Genomic DNA, 13590 nt, shown 5'->3' with positions numbered 1-13590 from the left:
CAGTTTCCCAAAATGTACAAAATACACCCACCCCATATTTTGGGAGTGCAGTGCACCTCTTGTAATTACGTCCAAGCCGCCTCTGGTTCCAATAATAGGTGCTAGGTGGTCTATAGGTAGCTTCTCTTTGTTGATTTTCTCTCGTAGTTTTTTGTACTTTCTGCATTCCTCGAAAATTGTTGGAAATGAAATGTGAGGACGGTGCTGCATGATTAGCATGTTGGTTGTTGGTGTGTCACCTTTTGCAGTTTTACCATCAAATATCCACGTGTCAGTGTTGTGTGGCTAATTCTGGCCCTATTTAGTTATTTTTTGTTTGTATTACAAGTATTTGGTTTTCTTTTCCATCTTTTGACTAATTTGGTTTATTTGATTGTTTGGAATCCCAATCCACTTTGGATGCCCAATTTATTATGCCAGAAGGAGGTAGTGTTTTGTTATATACTTATATCTTACATCTGTCGTCAGTGTATGTGGCTATGTTGAAGTATCTCGAGCAGGTGAGCGGATAGCTAGTTTGATTTGTTTATATGCCCTTTTGTTGCCGACTATTCCTTTTTCCGCAGGTACCTATCCAATATTTAAATTAGAATAATGTTATCGTTGTCCTCTAGTCTGTTTTATATTTTGTTGCTACATCAAAACTGATTAAATTTGCATTTTACACTCATGAGGAAGCTTAACGAATCACTTATGATAATATTATATTTATTAGTATTGGCTCTCATTTTGGTTTATGTACTTTATAGCCAGTTATAAACAATTTACAATTTTAAAATAATCATCATTTGCTGTAAAATTAAAATATAAAAAAGTACCCACTCTAAGTTAAGGGCACTGCATTTTAACTAGCCACTGGTGTCAAATATTCGAGATCACTCCCAGTTACCAATTTTAAATTGATAACTAAATTTGTGAAAATTCTATAACTCGAGTTTGATCCCCTAAGTCTTCCATAAAAATGTTGACTGCTTGACAGCCATATCATATTAATACATAACATTAATAATTACCACAAAATGTTTATAATTATATATAATATAGGTATATTAAGAGGAAGTCACACGCGCATGTGTCTTCTCCATTTTAGACATGTAAAACATAGACAATACACGTTTATGCAGAATGTATAGAACTCGCTCAATATTAGTGTTAGGAAAAAAACAGCTATTACAAAATTAAAAGATGATAATATTTCGGAGGGCAAGACGTTGGTTTTTTGAAAAATTTAAATTTCGAAGTCAATAGCTTTTTTAAAAAGTTAAACTTTTTGCTATATCTAAACGATACAATGAACGTTATATTGTGAATAATTATACCCAAAATTCGTAAACGCGTTTTGCCTATGTCATACGTGTTTAAGACGGAGACAACACATGCGGGTGTGAGTGTGTGACATCCTCTTAAAAGGGTTGAGGTTAAAAACATTTAAATGATGAATAAATACATTGGATATTTATTTTGTGGTTAAATTTTCCAAAAACTCAAACAGTTTCACAGAACAATAGCTTATATTAAAAAAAAAAAATAATAATACTCTGTAAACAGTTATTAGGTCAAAATTGATATTCAAGAAAACTTATTACTTTTTTTTTTTTAAGGTAAAGGAAATAATTGGTACACTGAAAAGTTCAAGTCCAAATATCTTTTCACGTTACAATTAGTTTATTTGCTCCAGACACAGATAATGTGACTTGTTTTATACAAAATCATAATATTCTGGTAACAAATTTTGTACAAAACAAGTACAAACGGAAAAATAAATATTTATAAAGTAAAAAAAAAAAAAATCTAAAACAATCAACAAGGAATATAATATTATATAATATAATGAAGGTACTATTGCATGTGAGTTAAAATACAATTAATCTTCAAGTGGGAAAAGTAATTTTTAATTTGTTATCTAATAAATACTTTTAATTTACAAATATTTTAAATTATTTAACATAGTATAAATTTAAAATTTGCTAGATTTTTCCACGATTATGCAATATAATATGAAATGTTAACAAAGTAATAACTAAAAAGAAATTGTTTAATTTGGGAAAATTTAGAATGGCAGTGTGTTTGCATCCTTTAACTTAAACATTCCCACAAATCTTTTCTAATTGACTGAAAAAAAAATAGATAACCGCTTTGAGCATATCAATTTTTTTTATATGTGAAACGCGTGCCCAACATGATAAAGAACCAAACATAACAGAAAAATATATATAATTTCCAATTGTTCTACTTTCAAAATCACAGACCACTCAGGACAATGTCCTCTCATCACTATCCACACCCAACAAACTTTAACAATTCCTTAGAAATTTTTTTCCAAAATAAAATTTTAAGTACGTGAAAAAATCTTAATTAGTAACATTAAATTATAATTTTTTTGTTAGAATAAATATTTTAAATTTTAATAGACTAGAAAAAAGATCTGTAAATAAAATAGGTACACATAAAGCTGACATACATAAAATTGTTTTTTTTTTCTTTAAACCTAATAAACACATAATATTTTCTTTGAATATCTAATACAAAATTAAACATTTATATTATATACATATAATATTGGTTATACAATTGTATATATTTAAATTGATTTTAACTTTTTAACTTTCTTATGTTATGGAAAATTTGTCTAAATTTTGTACTCTTGAGATACTAAAACTTTTCAAGCACTAAATGATAAGGCAAAAGAAAAAAATGTAATATGTAACAGGCATAATTGTTATTTGATAAAATGATATACTGTTAACTCGAAAGTATTGATAATGTAATCATTAATTATTATAAAATGTCAAATAATAAATAAATACACATAACTGAATAAATTTTGGAATGATTAATAAGCTAAAACAAAAATATTTAACAAAATAAATGTCAACTTTTGGGATAAAATTTAAACAACAATTTTCATAATAAAATATAAAACAAAAACATCAAACTGGTAGTTACTAGAATTTAAAAAAAAAAAATGTTCAACAAATATTGCACTAATGGAGAAATTATGAGATGGAACAACACTTAAACAACAAGCTAGAAAATACTTTAACATTGCACAATCAGTTGGTAAACTCATGTGCAATTAGAACATAAATGATGCCTTAGTAAATTCACATTCCTCTAGGACGAATTGAATATCATCCCCACCACCTTGTCATTTAATACTATTCGTTAGATCTGCTAAATTAATTTAAAACATTTTTTTAAATTTCATTTGTTTGCTTGTGTGTGAAAAAAAAAATGTAATATATGTTTTTTTTTTATAACTTTTTATACATGGAGGTTTATTGTGGACTGACACTTTCAGCTGGCACTGAAGTTGTTGCTGTAGTGCTTTTTTCGTTGCACTCAGCCATTTTTTCGCAATAGTCCCTGAAATAATCGCGGAAGCGGGACCATGACTTTTCCGGCACAGTGATTGCTGTTCTAAAGTTTCCTTTAACCTAATATTTAAAAAAAAATTAGTTTACAATTAAATTTAAAAAAGACATATAAGACGGTTTAATGAAGAGTAATTTAGACTTGCCGTAGTTGTTACCTCCGATATGCGCATGTAAATGCCACGATTATTTTGGCCAACATCAAAATAAAAATTTTTGTTATCAACCCTCATGTGACGACCATCGGGCAAGTCACCTTTGAAGCCACCATCATCTGTACCAAATTCATCTAATAGATCTGTCAAATTATCACGGAACTCAATCATCCCTTGCGCTGGAATAGCAACTTGAGAACGTGGGCCACCACGAGTTATGGTCTGGGAGACCTATATGATGCGCAACATAATAAAATACATGGTAAATACACCATATATAATTTCTAAATATGGTAAATTTGTTTTTAAAAAAACAGAAATATTCACTTACACGAAGAAATCTTCCACGAGCGTTCTCCTTTAGGTCTAAATAATAACGACGGTTGTCCTTGATCATCATTTCGGACTTCAATTTTCCATCTTCAGGAACGGTATCTGGATTGGGCGGTCCTGTATAAATATGTTTTTTTATATTTAATATACAAATTTAAGGTATACATAAAAAATAAACTCAGTTGATCAACTCAAACCAAGCTTACAATTTTTTATAATCTATCCTGCTATACTAAACAGAATCAAACTATTTTAATTTTATAATATAATTATGTCAGCAAAACGATGACAAAAAATATTTAAAAATATTATTCTACATTCACCCTAACAATAATTTCATTAAAATGTTCTTTTATCGTTCTTCATTCAATTTAGTTCAGATTTTTAATCTAAACTTGGCATATGGTTTGGTATAATTAGTGTATACTTAATAGAATATTTACGTTCAACTTACAAAGCGATCTGGCAATATACATTAATTCTAGATTAGATAAAGGGTTTTGTAATGGGGAAATATTGAAAATAACAAGTAACCGAATAATGTAACTTGCACTGATCATTGCTAATTTAAAATGTGTTATACAAGGAATTATATTTATAATAAAATACCAATAGAACAATTATTAATTATTATTATTACTTTAACACATTGACATACACTACTGCTATAGCAGCAATTTACAATTTTGATGTTATGTATCATGACTGCTATAACAGTAATATGAAACATTTCATATTATAGCATTACTGTTATAGCTGTACTAATTCTAATGGTATCAAATGAAAGTAGACATCAGACTGCCACATTGTGTTAGGGTAGATAATTGAGCATTGACATATTTCAAAGGAAATTATATAAATTAATAATAAATGTTCTATTTTAAGATTTTTGGTCTTTTCATTCATTTTTTCAACACCGATAAGATGATACCCCCCAGTACGTAATGTATAATAATGCGTTGAGTAATCACAGAACAATATTAGTCGTAGCTATAGCGTTACATACCAGTATCGATGTACAAACACACTACTGCTATAACAGTAACAATTTCATTTCAGTTAAAAAAAAATTATGTTTTATTGGCCAGTTTTGGAAATTCAAAAAAATGGTAAATGTCCGTCAATGTGTTAATACTTAAATAGGTAATACCTCTAAAAATCATATAAAATATAAATTTTTTTTAATTACACATTTTAGACTTTATAAAGGTAAACTAAAATTTATTTATTTATTTGTAGGGCTAACTGAAATGTATAGCTAAAAGGTAATAAGAATTTATTATTTCACTAATTACCTTAAAGCTCAAGAATATTTACCTAATTGTGAATAAAACTCGCTAAAAGTACCAAGATGATCTCTGAAATCGGCCGCAGTGGACAAAGCCAAAAAAATTTGACTTCTTCTACCATCAGCTCCAATCTACAAAAATGATAAAAATAATTAATAATGTTTAAAAAGACATATATTTAAACATTTTAACATATTTTTGGAGGTACCTTAAATTACTATTTTTTTCTATTCAAACTGATGTTAAACACAACAGTGAGTATCAACTAGAATAACAAATAATATATTATATATATAATACTTACTTCAGCGACTTTTATAAACTTTCCTCTTCTATTTTGTTTAACATCTAAGTAAAAACGTTTTGATTGTATTTGAAGCATTTTGGTGGCCAGCTCTTGCTCATTGCTTTGCTGTTGTTGACCTATATTACAATAAACAATTGATGTGAATAAATTAATTTGTATAAATTTTCCGAGGATATAATAATTTAACAAATAATTATTATCTAGCAAAATAAAAGAATATACAAAAATTAACTATTAAAAAACATCGCAAAAGATATGTTGTACCGAATATAATTTCCCTATCGATATCTGACATGATGAAGTCGTTTTGCAATTCGCGGTTTTGCATTTTATTTTAATACTAGCTTAAATGTAATGACTTGCAAACGTACATAATTTTTCGTTAACATTAAAACGATAACTGAAAACATTTAAGGTCATATTTCGCTAACAAAAGATCAACAGCGGAGCAACACGACTAAAGGGGTACAACACTTGGGGATGGCAACAACACTACTGGTAGGGATTAGGTCAGGGCGCTCAATAAGTGGGTCACGTCAGCTGACTCGCCGCATAAAGGGCTGCGGATAGCACCATCACAAGAAATAATTTATATTTTTTTAAATTTATTTTACGGAATTGTTTAGAGGGGCTTTTTAAATTAACTTTAGTTCGATTTTTAAACCACACACTTGAATGCTGCGCAAAATGCTTAAAAACTAAACAGATTTACTAAAACGACATTATTCGAAATTAATAATAAGAAAAAATAATTATAAATTAAACCTAACAGATACCCAAGTAGGTACCTTGGTAACATAAAAAAACTGTATATTTAACTATTTAAGATAACAAATACAATTTTAAATTGTATTTTGTTGTCCTTTACATACAAGATTAAAACTTAAAGTACTGAATACATAATATCAACAACAATAATATATTATATTCATACGTAAATATTTTGTATTTAATAAACTGTAATTGAAAAATTTAAATATTTATTTCCAGAATAAGTATCGAACACTTTTAAATTGATGGAAATAAAACCAACGATTAAAAAAATACTATAACTTCACCCATCACCTGTCGGAAAATATATAACATAATTCGAAATAATAAAAAAATGTGTCAAAATTGTATACTTGTGTTTGAGGATTTTGTAGTTAATGGTGAAACATAAAAAACAGCATAAGAATAAATAAATAATGTAATTAAGATCGTAAATGCATTTAAAACAAACCATCTTGATTATTAATTAGGTGGGGACTATACAGGACATTTTCAGTCGAATTCAATATTCATTGTTTTATATTTGAGTGAGCCATACGTCATGTACTCATGTCCACTACGGAAAACGCTGTCGAGCCTGCGTTTTGGCGGAAGAACAATAAAGTAATGAAAATGCTCACTCCTAATTTTACGCGTTTAAAAATATGAGATGGGCTATACAGGTGACGGATGACGTCGTGTTTATTTATTTATTTATTATAATTAACGACAAACGGCTCTTTAAAATACAGCATGAAGAAATACTATGGTAAAATAGTTAAAACAGTCAACAATTTGTAAAACAAAGTTATATACTAACTTACTAAAATTAATTTGAGACTTAATTGACAAATTTTGAAAAAAAAAATAAAAATGAAATAAACCATTATACCGTTTGTACAATCAATTTATGCGACGGAAAACGCTGTAGCCAGTCTTAAATTCTCATTATACTAGGTTTAACTTACATATGTATTAATACTGGCCGGATATCTAAAAATAACGATATACAGTGTGTGTGATCACGATTTAAGGTAACACTAAATATGTCAGGTGGATGACCATGTATTGCAATGGGGTTTTCGGGGTTTTCGGGAGTACTTAAATACATTTTTTTCAGGTAAATTTCAAATTTTTAACACTATTGGTGTGCGCATGCGCAATCTAACTTACATTTTTTTTTTAAATAGAAACACTATTTTTTTTCTACATATTCGGTTAGATTATTATTTTTTAAACATTTTTTGTGTTAAAATTTTTTTTCTATTTATAAAACTGTGTTTCCGCATACGCAAACCAATGGTGTAAAAAATTTGAAATTTATCTGAAAATATGAATTTAAGTACAGTAGAAACTCGATTAACAGAAATACAATAATACAAAACAATTTTTCAATAAAAGTATAGTATAAAGTACATACATAAAGTATATGTATGCATCTTACAACGTAATTTTCAGACAAAAATAATAAATTTAATACATAATAATAAAATAATAATAAATAATAAATACCAATAATATACAATATGTAATAACATAAAGAATACTATTTTAAAAAATATTAAACAAAATAATCCGTATCTTCTTCTGTTTTTTTGAGTCACGAGCTTTTTGAGCGGCCATGTTTCGTATTTTACGAAGAAGTAAGACCTGCGTTACCATTTGCCTCCTCTTGTACCTCAAACCAATCAATGCATTTTGATAACTTTTTTTTGTCGGTGACCGATGACGGATAACAGAAACTGACGGTAAATCGAGTTTCTATTGTACTCCCTATCATAGGCGTGCGCAGGGGGTATGCAGGGTATGCAGCTGCATACCCTGAAGCTCTTTGAGGTGCAAAAATCGTTTTTAGAAAAAAAAATTTTGTGCGCAAGAAAAATAATTACTAATTATAGTGCAGCCCAGGAGTGTACATATTATTATGTTTAAACTCGAAACTATTTGTGTATTGTGTATATATTTCATCAGAATTTTACATTCTTAAAATAACTTTCAGGGGGTGCCTGTGGTAAGCCAGTGCTTAATTTGGGGGGGGAGGAAAAAGTACAAAATTGGCTAAACACTGTAAACAATGGGAAACTAAGGCGATTGGGGGGAGAATGTCCCTTTTGCCCCCCCTCCTCCTGGATCCGCCACTGCTTCTGCATACCCTGAACAAGAGGGCTGCGCACGCCTATGCTCCCTATCACCTCCCGAAAACCCCATTGCAATATACAATGTCATCCACCTGACATATTTATTGTTACCTTAAATCGTGATCACACTGTATAAACAAAATCATTCTGTGTACATTTTTGGGATGCTAAAAATATAATTATTATCCAGTTTTCTATTAACAATAGTGTACGATTTAATGCATGAAAATTGTGATTTATTTTGTTGTTGTAAATTTCAATATTTCTCATAAAATTGTGAAAAGTGTTACAATTGGAAATTACCTGTAGGGTCGTTTGTCAAAATTAAATTTTTATTAGAATAGCTGAAATACGAATTACAAATTTCAAAAAAAGAGGGAGGCGAAGAAAGTAACCGCTCTGCTATAGTCGATTTCAAGTATACGCCGTCATTAAGTATAGGTACGTTAATGGATGTGTTAAATTTGAATTCAATGACAAATCATTTCCTATTAAAAACGATTTTGCGTCGAGATGGTAAGCGTAAGCTTATTATAATATATTGCAATTAAGTATTATAGTAATTTGTTTTACTATAAGTAATACGGCATAATCTATAAATAGGCGAATAAATTGTTTATAATAAAATAAGATTTTATAGTAGCTGCAAACAGAACTACTTATGATGAACTTTGACAATTTTAAATGTCTATATAAATGTAAATAGCTTAAACATTTTCAAATTATTTATAAAATTATAGGATAATAATATAAACATTCGGTGAAAAAAAGTATCTAATTATTCATTTTTGCAATATATTATACAAAAATCTTAATTGATTTTGAGTACAAATTACTTTTAGGTTCGGAGTGGAACGATGATGTGTTTTTTTTAAAATTTTTTTTATCAATTTTTATTTTTGTGTCTGTCATCACGGTTTGGGACAGTAAAACTGTTTCGATTTTCTTCAACAGTATCTTGTTCGATGGGAAGGTAAATCTAGTTGGTGCATTCGGAAGGTCAACATTTAAAATTCCCAAAAGTTTTCAAAAGCGCCGGAAAAAACAACATAAAAATTAAGGAAAAACGGGAATTTTTACGCAAAAATGGTTCTCCACAAAATCGAAATTGATTTTTGGTAACTCTAAAATAAATGAACGTATATACATGAAATTTGCACTGGTTGTTTATATTTTCTATACACAATAAAATTTTCAAAATATTTTGATTTGTTTTGAACTGTTTAGGGACATTTTTAGTTTCCAATTTTATTAGTTTTTTTTTTTTTTTATGAATGTCAATAAAATTTTATTCGTTGGGAAAAAAAGCTTGAAAATTTAATAGAAGGATCCTACTATATTGTTACAATGCCAATTGAAAAATATTAAAAATCTTTAGTCACAGTTTTTTTTTATAAGCATTTAAAGTCCAAATCTTGACAAAATACGGAAAAATCACGAAAATTAGCATATTATTTTGAGTTGAGAATCCATAAAATTTTTTCTTTTTAAATCTGAGATTTGAAAATGTAATACAAAGTTCATACATAAGTTTGTCTACCTTTATCAAAAAATAAATTTTATAAGCATTGGAAGTTCATATTTTTGAAATATTGGATATTCACTTGATTTCTCATGTAGCGGTTTTGTTATTTTGTTGTTATTCAAAAACGAATAACTGTATATAGATACATGAAAATTTAACTGAATATTTATATTTTCATTTTCTATTCACCATAACATTTTGAAAATTTTTTTCAAACATTGTCAGTTTTAAATTTTTTTAGTGTTTTTTCTTTAAATATCAATAAAACTTTATTTGTTATATAAAAAAGCGTGAAAATTTAATGCAAGGCTCCTGATATATTGGTACAATAGCAGTTGAAAAATAATAAAAATACATAGGCACATTTTTTTCTTATAAGCATTTAAAGTTCGAATTTTGACAAAATTTATCAAATTTAAAATTTTATAATTATTTTATTATACATTTATAAAATGTTCCAACTTTTATAGTTAAGGATTGAGCATTTTAAACATGGTTTCAAGTAAATATGTTATATATAAATTACTTTATTCACAATAATATTATCAAATACACTTAGTAATATCATAGGTTCACTGACCGTTTTCGCTCAGAATCGTTTATCTTATACAATGATATTATATCATTGAATTCAAATTTAACATCATCCATTACAGTGACCCACTTGTAAACTACTGTACAGCAGAGCGACAACCTCTTACCCATTTTTTTTTATTATTATTTTAAAAATAGCTGCCCTCACGTCTTTCCGTAGTTGGTATGGACTTCCAATATAGTATACATTTCTAACACGTATATTTTCTTTTTCTTTGAACTATTCTTTTATTAGTAAATTTGAAAGAAAGATTTGTAATCAGTACTCATTAGTTTAAATCTAATGCCATTAATTTTAATATAGTAATTAAGTGTTGGTTTATTAGTTATTAGTTTATCACATTTACATAATAATTATTGGTAAAACCCCTGAAAACCCACTTTCTTTTAAAATTGTCATTTTTATGATAAACAGAACTGTGCTATTAAAAATGTAAACGCAGTTTTCGAAACGCGGCGGAATACGCCGTGTATAGCCCCAGCCAAAGAGTTAAGAACTAATTTTTATAGAATGGGTATATAATATTATTATACTACATAATATGCAATATGAATGCATTAGTCATAAATAAATACTATAATGTTATAATATTTCTTATATTAAATGGTCATAATACATAACAGTCCAACATATTTAATGTTTATAATGTACTTATAAAATTTGTATTGATAAATTAAAAATAATATACATATCAACAAAAAATGTATACATATATTACAATATGAAAAATATATAGGATTACATTCTACAATTTATCGTTATTTAAACAGTACATGTTTTCACCAAACAGAAAATTTAAAATAAATTTTTATTTTGAATTGTTTGATTTTATTGCTTAAATAGTAAATACGCATCGTGAATTATTATTTATTAATCAAACAACAACTCCCCCTGAATCAACATATTTTTTTTTTACACATAATAATAAGTTGGAAAATAGGTTTTTTTTGTTTTACTCAAAATATATTCGAATAAATAAATAATAAATATATTATGATATCGACATCTATCGACTGTCATCATTCACGTTATGGATTTATTAGTTATTACCCAATTAAATGTGTACCTAATGATTGATAAACCGAAGTTACCTATGTGAAAGTATTATTGAATTATATTAATATATTAATTTAACAATAATAATCGTGATAATAATTATTTAATAAAAAATCTCGGAAACAGTACATTTATTTGATTTGCATTACATATTATTGTTTAATATTTTTACTTTTAATACTTAAAAGGGGGGGGGGGTATAAATATTATTATATTATGTTTGTAAAATGTTGATTGTCTAATAAATCAGGTATATTATTTACAATTAATTGTACTCAATTATTTATAAGTATAATTAATTTTACCTAAATAACGTCTATATTTTATACCATATTACCATCCCTATTTATAAAATACAACCAGTCTCGAACAATAAATTACGTTTAACATTTATAATAAAATCAACACAATCCGTTGACCAGTGAACCATAAATAGGAAATTCTCATTATCATATTAAACGTATTTTGTAAAGAAATTCTTCAGTTTAAAATTTACATAATGTATTCAATGATAAATTATACACATATTTACATAATATCTAATATCTATCTAATTATTTATATTTGATTATTTTTTAATAAATATATATATATATTTAATTATTAGAAATTTATGAAATAATTGATAAAATATAATAACGGAATCTAGGGGTAGGAATTTTGTGTTAATTTAAAAATATCCAATAGATTACCAAGGGATGACTGCCAGTAAGATATTCTTCCATAATTCCAATTGACATTATCTTCCGAAGTACGCCCAGCGTTTAGACTGGTACTCGCCTCATTTGATGATATCTCCATTCATAAAATTACATACACCAGTCAACACTCTAATAAATCGACTTTATAACTACACCAAAACATTAGACATAGAATGAACGCAAACTACAACTGATATTTGGTTGTATATTCCGTGTCATGACCATTCCCTACAGACCATGTGCTTGGAAATAATTACGAATCTTTTGGCTGCGGTGACGCGTCTCTTGCGGAAGACCGAATGACTCAGACGTCAGTCATCCCCACCACCGCTTAAATATAGGACGATTAACGTGATCCAATGATAAATACACATACCCGAATTGCATAAATAATCACATGGGATTTCCCCAATAATGCATTAAAAGTTGAAACAGTGTCAATTCAAATCAAAAATGTAAATTCAATAAAAATACTAAAACAATATAATATATTAGTTATTTGTTTGAATATAACTAATTATATAATATTATAATAATATATATATACCTATATAAAAAGTAATTGTTAAATTGATTAATTTAATATAATACTACAATTAAGTTTTTGTGGGTAGGCAATTGAACTAACTTCAGGAATCAGAAATAGAGAAATCAATAGAGAAATGTTAAATAAAATACATAGCACAGAAATTAATGAAGAATGTATATATACAGTTTGTCCCAGAAGTCCCGTATCACCCTTAGGCTCTTCCATGCGCTGACCATGTGATACAATTAGTTGTGCTACGCGCCTCCTGTTGAATTAAATATAAAATATAATATTTAATACACTATGAAATAATTCGATCGGTAGGTATTTCAAATTTAGTACAAAGGAAGAAAAACGGTTGATTATGTACAAGCTGTACACTTTACAGCCGATCCACGGGTAACTTATTACAATATTTTATTTTAATCATATACAATTGACTTATATAATACTCATTAATAAAGGTACAATTTATGCTTAAATTATAGAAATATTAAATGTTTATTTAATATTTATAACCAGCCAATAATTTCCAAACGGTTTCCTTTGTATATTATATGTGTTCATATTTAGTTAACTATCATTAAAAATAAATAGCTAAAATTTTATTGTATTTAAATGAAAAAGCCAAATCAACACATATTTGTGATCTAAAAAAATTAACAAAATATTATTATATGAACGTAAATAATTGTAAGTTTATCTTAACATATTATTGTTTTTCCTGGAGTACAACGGTAGATGGCTTCCACTTAGTGCACCCTGGCAACGGCTAAAGATCTACCACTAAACACGCCGTAAAGCACTAAAATCTCTATACTCCAGCAACCACCGTTTT

At 27.5% G+C, this 13590-nt stretch overlaps 1 protein-coding gene across 4 annotated transcripts in view; it reads right to left on the bottom strand.

The window, feature by feature from the left end:
- Positions 1–1436: 1436 nt before the first annotated feature.
- Positions 1437–13590, bottom strand: part of LOC100167202 (transcriptional activator protein Pur-beta-B) — a 17215-nt gene continuing 5061 nt past the window's right edge. For 2 of the 4 annotated variants that reach the window (XM_008180643.2, XM_008180644.3), the window contains exons 3-7: positions 5456–5574; positions 5180–5282; positions 3861–3979; positions 3521–3760; positions 1437–3437 (exon numbers count right to left, since the gene is read on the bottom strand). In XM_008180643.2, coding sequence (XP_008178865.1) covers positions 3279–3437; positions 3521–3760; positions 3861–3979; positions 5180–5282; positions 5456–5574 — 740 coding nt within the window. In that variant the 3' untranslated portion in view covers positions 1437–3278. Of the gene's footprint in view, positions 3438–3520; positions 3761–3860; positions 3980–5179; positions 5283–5455; positions 5575–5722; positions 5907–13590 lie in introns of those variants that run through there. The other 2 variants (XM_029490787.1, XM_001952574.5) reach the window with 2 other exon arrangements.

Source organism: Acyrthosiphon pisum, chromosome A2, assembly GCF_005508785.2.
Source record: "Acyrthosiphon pisum isolate AL4f chromosome A2, pea_aphid_22Mar2018_4r6ur, whole genome shotgun sequence".
In the NCBI taxonomy this organism is placed as follows: domain Eukaryota; kingdom Metazoa; phylum Arthropoda; class Insecta; order Hemiptera; family Aphididae; genus Acyrthosiphon; species Acyrthosiphon pisum.
This window is presented reverse-complemented; position numbering and strand designations above follow the sequence as displayed.